This window comes from Sorex araneus, chromosome 10 (genome assembly GCF_027595985.1).
Source record: "Sorex araneus isolate mSorAra2 chromosome 10, mSorAra2.pri, whole genome shotgun sequence".
Classification (NCBI taxonomy): Eukaryota; Metazoa; Chordata; class Mammalia; order Eulipotyphla; family Soricidae; genus Sorex; species Sorex araneus.
Window position 1 is genome coordinate 45,987,004 of NC_073311.1, and position 8,697 is coordinate 45,995,700.

The 8,697-nt window shown below is 54.8% G+C and overlaps 1 protein-coding gene across 2 annotated transcripts in view; it reads left to right on the forward strand.

Moving 5' to 3' along the window:
• CHST11 (carbohydrate sulfotransferase 11) overlaps window positions 1–4,254 on the forward strand; it is a 198,019-nt gene extending 193,765 nt beyond the window's left edge. For both annotated transcript variants that reach the window (XM_055118387.1, XM_055118388.1), the window contains exon 3: window positions 3,400–4,254. In XM_055118387.1, the coding sequence (XP_054974362.1) occupies window positions 3,400–4,254 (855 nt within the window). The remainder of the gene's footprint in view (window positions 1–3,399) is intronic.
• Window positions 4,255–8,697: the final 4,443 nt, after the last annotated feature.

The window sequence follows — 8,697 nt, forward strand, 5'->3', positions numbered from 1 at the left end:
AGCCACGGGGAGTCAGTGCCCGCTGTGGGGTGTCGGGCTCTGGGGGCACCTCTGCAGCCCAGTGCGGGCAGGAAAGAGCCTTCTCTCGGCCAGTGTACCGCATCCAGCCCACACCTGGGTTTCCTGGCCACCAAGGGAAGTCAGTGCCAAGCCTCTGGTGTCTGTCACCTTTCTAGAATTTCAGGAGGAGAGGAGGAGACAATGAGGAGCAGTGAGTAAAAACAGGTCTTATTTGGCATAGAAAGATTGCACTCATCTGTGGAATATAGAACAACAGAGTAGGAGACTAATACCCAAGAATAGTAGTATATAATACCAGGAGGTTGACTCCATAGCTTGGAAGCTGGCCTCACGCTGGGGGAAAGTCATCCCAGATAGAGAGGGGAATACCAAGTAATATGTGATTGGAGATCCTGCACGGGAAGGGAGATGCGTGCTGAAAGTAGACTAGAGACTGAACAGGATGACCACTTAATACCCCTATTGCAAACCACAACACCCAAAAGGAAAGAGAGATATCAAATTGGAATGCCCCGCTACAGAGGCGGGGTGGGGTGGGGGGATGGAACTGGGGGGTGGGAGGGATATTGGGTTCATGGGTACTGGAAAATGGACACTGGTGGAGGGATGGGCTCTTAAACATTGCATGAGGGAAAAGCAAGCATGAAAATGTGCGAATCTGTAACTATGCCCTCACTGTGACTCACTAATTAAAAAATAAATTTAAAAAAATGTAAAAAAACAGGTCTTATTTGGGAGTTTGGAGAGGAGGGAAGGAGCAAGAGAAAGAAAGAAAGAGAAAGAGAGACAGAGGAGAGAGAGAGAGCACAAGGGCTTCTCCAGAGAGAGCCCCGGTACACATCTCAGCCTTAAGTATGAAACGTATGACGTCCACATCTCTAGAGGGGAGGTGCGGGTGACACACGTGCTCAGGCACCGCGTGCATTCGGCAGCTTACAGCTTAGGCGCTTCCGGTGCTCAAGTTGGCTTCCCTTGGGCCTCTGGGGGCTTTCTACCTAGTTGCTAGGGTGGTTGCCAAGGGGAGTTGGGAGGAGTTGATGGTCTTCTTTGATATTCCTTTCCTGGCCTTTGTTCTGGCTGGAGCTTCTCTCCCTGCAGGGGTCCAGCCTCCTCTGGGTCTGCCGTGGCCTTCTGGAAAAGGTCATGTCAGGCCTTAGTTCCTCTGTCCACAGGAGTGGGGGGTGGGGGGCAGCCTTAAGGGCTAGTTGGTTTTGTTCCTCCCAGGATCACGTGGGCTACCCTTCCCTCCCTGCCTCTCTTCTACTCCGGTTCCGTTATCTGAGCCAGGACGGCACCACTCGGCACTGCCGGCTACCTGGGGGGCTCGGGCAGCCCCAACCTCCGCCAGGAGCGGTTACGCCCCCCAAACCATTTCTGCTGTAGCTCATAGTTAGAGATGCAGAGATGTCGCATAAAATCTGTCTCCTGGCTTCTCTGAACAAACTTAAGCCTCATAGGGTAGGGGTGTGGTTCGGGGGCTTGGGGGGACACTACCTAGCAGGAAGGAGACCTGGAGACCTGGGCTGGAAATCTGGAACCTGCAAAAAAAAAAAAGAAGGTAGAGAAAAAAAAAAGAACGTGACCAGGAGGTTTGCAGCATGCAAGTCAAGCCCCCTCCCCACTGTGCTTTCTCCTGAAGGGCCCCACCAGCCCCGCAAATGGTTGTTAGAGGCGGATTCCAACCCTCGGTCCCTTCCAAATGAAGCTTTTTTCCTCTGGGTTTGCCTGGCACTCCCCATCCCCACCTGGGCACCCCAGCTCCTCCTCCCGTGGGGGTTCTGTGTCCGAGGGAAGTCGTAAACACCAACTGAGGATGTTTTAATTTAAGAAAGGCGCTTCTCTTCCTTTTAAGATGAACCGTTGTAAAGTTTTAAAGACTTTTTTTTTTCAAACACAGCCTAAATTTGGGCCTGACAGTAATTACGGTTGCCTTTTTTTTTTTTTTAACATCCCGATTAAAAATAGACATCTCGGCAAGGAAGCAGGACACGGCCCAGAGGCCAGAGCCATTCCGGGTTCCCCAGAATCGGCCTTCCTCTGACCTAATTGATACCCTGGGAGAGATGAAAGGGAGTAGAAAGGAGAGGAAGCTGGGGCTGGAGGGAGTGTCTCGGCCGCAGACCTGGGTTCTGTAATTAAGCAGCTGCACATCTACCGGAGGTGGGTCCTTCCCTCCGCACAGCGGCTGCAGCGCCCCCTGGAGGTGGGCTGCAGGGAGGCCCCTCCCAAATTCATGTGCTGGAACCCAACTCCCATGGCTTCCAACAGCATCTGGAGGCTTCAGAGGGGTGTCTCTGCTGAACGAGGTCAACAGGGCAGACCCCCGTTGCATTCTGTCCCGTAGGAGAGCGCCCAGGGCGTGTGGGCCCAGAGTAGTGGATTTGGGAAGATGCGGCGAGCAGGGGGTGGTCTGCGCGCCAGGGAGAGAGGCTTGTGCTGTCTCTCCAGCCCCCGCCGCCCTTTCTCAGACACTGCGTCTCCATCTCCACTGCCCCCAGCCGGTTACTGGCACCGGGGAGAGGGGTGAGTGGGGGGCTTGGTATTGCCAAACCCACCAGTATGCTGCCAACCCAGGTTCCATCCCTGGCATCCCATACGGTCCCCTAAGCCCTCGAGGAGTGATCCCTGAGTGCAGAGCCAGGTGTAACCCCCGAGCACTGCTGGCGTGGCCCCAAAGCAAAACGTAAAGAAAGAGGAATAAGTAATTAATGGAAATGCCAGGCCTGGGAGTCTGGGGTCTGGGGGTGTGGCCCCTCCATAGAGTACACATTCCCTGGGTGTGAGGCCCTGGGCTGAACACACACACACACACACACACACACACACACACACACACACACACTGGGGAAAGGCAATTCCAAGGTCCTGGGCTGACCACACACACACACACACACACACACACACACACACTCACTCACTGGGGAAGAGCAATCCCAAGGTCCTGGGCTAAACACACATGCGCGCGCACACACACACATACACACAAACACTGGGGAAGGGCAATTCTAAGGTTCTGGGCTGAACACACACACACACACACACACTGGGGAAGGGCAATTCTAAGGTCCTGGGCTGAACACACACACACACACACACTGGGGAAGGGCAATTCCAAGGTCCTGGGCTAAACACACATGTGCGCGCGCACACACACGCACACACGCACAGGGGAAGGGCAGTTCCAAGGTCCTGGGCTGAACACACACGCACACACACGTACAGGGGAAGGGCAATTCCAAGGTCCTGGGCAGGCGCTGCACCCTACGCGGGGGAGGGGGGGCGGGCGTAGCCGGGAGGGGAGCACAGCCCGCCGCCCTCTCTCTCCTCCCAGCCTGACTCTGCTGCCCTTCTTGTCCCCCGCCCCCACCCCCGCTGCAGCTGGAGCTGTCCAACACGGCCGTCCTGCACCAGATGCGGCGCGACCAGGTGACGGACGCGTGCCGGGCCAACAGCGCGGCGAGCCGCAAGCGGCGGGTGCTGACGCCCAGCGACCTGAAGCACCTGGTGGTGGACGAGGACCACGAGCTCATCTACTGCTACGTGCCCAAGGTGGCGTGCACCAACTGGAAGCGGCTGATGATGGTGCTGACGGGGCGCGGCAAGTACAGCGACCCCATGGAGATCCCGGCCAACGAGGCGCACGTGTCGGCCAACCTGAAGACGCTCAACCAGTACAGCATCCCCGAGATCAACCACCGCTTGAAAAGCTACCTGAAGTTCCTGTTCGTGCGCGAGCCCTTCGAGCGCCTGGTGTCGGCCTACCGCAACAAGTTCACGCAGAAGTACAACACGTCCTTCCACAAGCGCTACGGCACCAAGATCATCCGGCGCCAGCGCAAGAACGCCACGCAGGAGGCGCTGCGCAAGGGCGACGACGTGCGCTTCGAGGAGTTCGTCGCCTATCTCATCGACCCGCACACGCAGCGCGAGGAGCCCTTCAACGAGCACTGGCAGACCGTGCACTCCCTCTGCCACCCGTGCCACATCCGCTACGACCTGGTGGGCAAGTACGAGACGCTGGAGGAGGACTCCAACTACGTCCTGCAGCTGGCCGGCGTGGGCAGCTACCTGAAGTTCCCCACCTACGCCAAGTCCACCAGAACTACTGATGAAATGACCACGGAGTTCTTCCAGAACATCAGCGCCGAGCACCAAACGCAGCTCTACGAAGTCTACAAACTCGATTTTTTAATGTTCAATTACTCAGTGCCAAGCTACCTGAAATTGGAATGACGGGGGAGGGTGGGGTAGGGCTGATGGGGTGGGCTGGGGTGGGGTAGGGGAGCGGGATAGACCCGGGTGGGGCGAGCGGGAGAGCGAACGTGCTTTTTTTTTTTTTCTGTTTGTTTGTTTTTTCTTTTTTTTTTAATTTAAGATTTTTATTTGTCAAAAGAATTATATAGATACTGGGTTATTTTGTAACTTAATGGTTTCGTTTCGGGGATGAGATGCTGCGAGCAGCATTAGGTGAGAATTATTTAAATTCCGTAGGCGGGAAGGACAGCTCTCGGGGGCAGGGCGTGAGGGTGAGTGTTCTTGTTCGTGGACATCAACTCTGCATCACTGTCTCAAAGGGGTCCTTGTATGCTGGTGAGTGCCTTGAGCGGGGCATTCCCTAAGTTCGGGTTAATATTATTTATAGCTATTTAAACACGGTCTCTGTACAGGTTTCTTCCCACGCCAGCAAGACCCCGGTGGCTTTGCAGAAGGAAACCAGTGTTTCCTTCTGCGCTTGCTCCAACCCCTTCTGGGGTGGGGATGTTCTCCTGACCAACCCCCGCCCAGAACTTCACTGTGAGGGCACCATTGTCACTTTGCCTTGACGCCATCCTTCTGGAAACTGCCAGGAACAGGAAGAGGCAGCTTCACTCCACCGAGTCCAAATGAATGCCCATCGACCCAGAAGTCCCTTGCACTCAAGAAATGTGAGGTTGTTTGTTTTTTTTTTTTTTAAACCCAAGGAGAGAGCTGGTGTTACCTCTTCCCCCTCTCCCCACCCCCGCTTTTTTCACCAGAATTAGCAGTCCACTAGAATAGGCTTTTCTACAGAAATTTGAAACTGGCAGTGCCAGTGAGAAAAGAAGGCTATCGCTTTTAAAAGAGACTGCAAGTATTTATTGAGCAACTATTATGTGCCAGGCCAAAGTCTAGGCTTTGCAGATAGAACATGGAACCAAACCAACAGCCTTGGCCCTCAGGAAGCTTTCCGTAGACACACACAGAAGGTTCAGCTTGGCCAGTTAGCAGATCCCTGAAAGTCTGGGACTTCACGTGAGCTTTGAATTATTCGTATACAAAAGGGCCCATGTGGCCTTGGCAAGTGTGCATTTTCCCCCACCTCTGGACCAGATTTGAAACCCACACGTTAGAGCAGGTTACTCCGCTGGAGGAGAGATCCAAGTTACATGGCCCGAGACAGGAAGCGACACCGGGTCCGGCTCCTGGGGACACACCCCTTTCGGCCACACTCCTGATTGGCTGGGCACCAGCGCGGAGCTGAGAGCGTGCTGATCAGTGGTACCCACCTTGGGTGGGGGAGGGGGGACTCTGGCGTCTACAGCCCAGCCCCCATGTCGCCCAGAGTCAGAGCTCTGGGCTCGTCTTGACCTTGTCCCTGATGGATTGAGATACTGGGGCAGGAGTTCCATCTCCCGGGCTTTCCAGTGGCTGGCACTTTACACCTCTGAAGACCAGAATCATCTGCACAACACACACCCCCTCCCCACCAGGCAATGCATGAGCCAAAGGCCAGCCCTCCCCGCGCTTCTCCCGGGCCCCCTCACCACTGCACCCTCCCCACCCCCCTCCACCTGCATCTCCTGCTCATGGTTCTCGCTCCTTGGCGTCTGCACACGCGTCTCCTTTCCAGCCAGCCTGGGCTGAAGTTTGAGCCACGTCCCCCTTACAGCTAGCGAATGAGTCGGAAGCAGATACTGTGTATATTATAATAATCATAATAATTAAAATGATCTAATAATAGGGGGAGGGGTGAGGTGGGGCGTGGGTAAGTTTTGCCTTTTTTTTTTCTTTTTTTGGTTTTGATGCGGTTGATATTGAAGGGAAGAACATTCTAGACAAGAAAAGCCAATGAATCATTTACTTTACAGAAACTATTCCCCCTTGAGTTCTCTCCCCCTCTGAGAAGGGCGCCGAGATTCTCCCCCCCTCGGCGGAGAGGGGATGTATGAAATGTATTTTACTCTAGCCAGCCCCCATCACAGACTGGGGCTGTGCCTGGAACTGGGCACTGGACCCAGGCTCCAGGCTGGGGGGAACCCGCCCTGACCGTGACGGCTTGTCCAAAGGAAACAGGTCAGCCAGCATTTTCTGGCATGTGTTGTGCAGAAACAAGGGTTCTCAGAGACCAGGCTAACACTGACACCCACTCAGGACTCTTAGCTCAGATAGCCTGTGGGGGGAGGAGGGGAGGGGGGAGCACCGCAAGAAGATTCCCTCGGTTTCCTTGCTGCCGAACTTATCAGAGCCTTGACATTGTATAGTTCATTAGGACCCTCCCTCCCAAATCATCATCAAGTGGGTAGCAGAGTTCCTTAATGTCTGCGACCAGGAATCTGGACCTTGCCGATCATCTCCCCGAGATTCGGCTTTGGGGGAGGTGGATCTCGCGCATCTTTGGTCCGCACACCCCAGCCTCCTCCACCCCACCCCCAGACACAGCGTCCCTGCTGTCTTCATTCTCAGAAGTACTTTATCAAGAACATCCAGTTCTTAAGTGCAAGGGTTGGAATCCTGGACACATCCACGGGCAACGATTTTAGCTTCTTTGTACCCCCCTCAGCCCTGCCCCACCCTTGCAGAGAGGAGGCACCTCTGGGGTGGGGCGGACAGAAGAAAGGGGGCGGCATGTACCCCCTTTCGCCTCCCTGCTTCCTGGGACCTAAAGGTGGTTCAGGGGGAGCAAGGGGAGGCCCTGGCGAGCCCGCCCACATGCTGCAGTTGCTCGCGCTACGCTTTTTGGTTGCTCCATGGACCCCCACCCCCACCCCGCCCCGCCCCGCCGCGCGGCTTCTCCCCATTGCGCACATTCGCGTCTGTCTGTCTGTCTGACTGTGAGCGCACGCTCGCGCGTGCGCATTTTGCCTTCTTCCTCCTGCCTTCTCTCACTTTCTCTCAAGTGAGATAGATTGTCCTCCCAGGGACAATCCACCAATCTGGGTCACACAATGAGGGTCGCTTTCTCCTAGTGTTGTGTTTGGGTTTGGATTCACCTCTTAGTTTCTGATGACCTAAAAATAACTCCCCCCCCCACCCACCCACCTCTCCTGCTATTGAGCTTTTTTTTTTTGCAGAATGTCAAATGTAGTCTATGTCCTTGTTTTGAGAAAAAAAGTTCATAGGTGAAAATGTGCCTGGAAGAAAAGAAAGTGTGTTTTGTTAAAAAAAAAAAAATGTTTGCAAACACTTTTTTTTTTTTGCATGCTTAAGTGGAGAGAAGTACAGAGGGGGGCCCCACCTCAGAACCCCTGGTCAAAGGTATTTGCAAACTAGGTACAGTCTGCGGGGATTCATCAGGGCATTCCTGCTCACTCTCTCCGCCTGGAAGAGTCTAGATTATCAGCTGCAGGAGAGACAAGACATTCCTGCAGCTTCCCAAGACCGGCCCCGCCCCTTCCCGGGTGGGTCTGGGAATTCGGTGCCTAAGACAAGCCCGCCTCCTACGGGTCCCCATGCTGGGCTCACTCCGACTCTGCTGCCACCCAAGACCGCCGGGGCATGAAACTCGGGCCACCCGTCCCTTTGGCAAAGCATGGAAACTGCTTGGAAATCTCCAGAACAAAAGCAAATCCCTCAGCTACTTGGCTGGCTGGCGGAGTCTGGACCAGAAGGTGGAAGTGGTCCACAAAAGACCCTCTTCTAGCCTGGGGAGAAGCTGATGGGTGGGCTCAGGGGGTGCTCCTCAGCCTGGTCCTACCCCCCCCCCCCCCGTCCCCTGTCCCCACAGTCTTAGCTGCCCTATCCTGGTGGTCAGAGTCCCTCCCTCGCCCTCCTGTCAGCAGGCCTGACTTCATCGCTCCCTCCCCTCTCCACAGCCCACCTTTTCCCAGCACAACCCTGTGCCCCCACTAGGAACAGGCAGCAGGACCCTGCGAAGCCCTCTTGACCTTTGGCCGTGAACAGGCGAATAATCCCCACCTGTGACTCTGTGTCAGGTACCCGGTGCTGCCTCTGTTTCCTTCTGAGCGTGCTGTGTGTGCCACGTAGGCACGGGACAGAACCTCTCCAGGCAGCCTGATTTCTTGGGGGGGATTGGGATTTTTTTGTTTGTTTGTTTTGGTTTTGGTTCTGTTTTTGTCTTTATCCATCTCTGTATGCGGTAGAGGGCTTGTTGTAGAAAACTCTCCCTGTATTTTACTGTGCTGTTCGAGAAAGCTGAATTCCACATTGCCAACAAACGCGTGAAATGTTCATGAACCTTCCTCCAGGAAAAGCCATTCAAGCCTGATTATTTTTCTAAGTAACTTCAATTAAATTGAAGAAGGAAAAAAAAAAAGGAAACATCTCTCTGTGTATGGTTTGTTCCTGGCTCACCGGCAAAGGGCTGTAGGGGTGAGGGGTGGGGTCGTGTTGCTCAGTGTGTGGGGCCTGCTTGGAGGTGGGGGGCACATTAGGGTGGGGGGACGCTGGTCGTCTTGAGGAAGACCACCGAGATCAGAC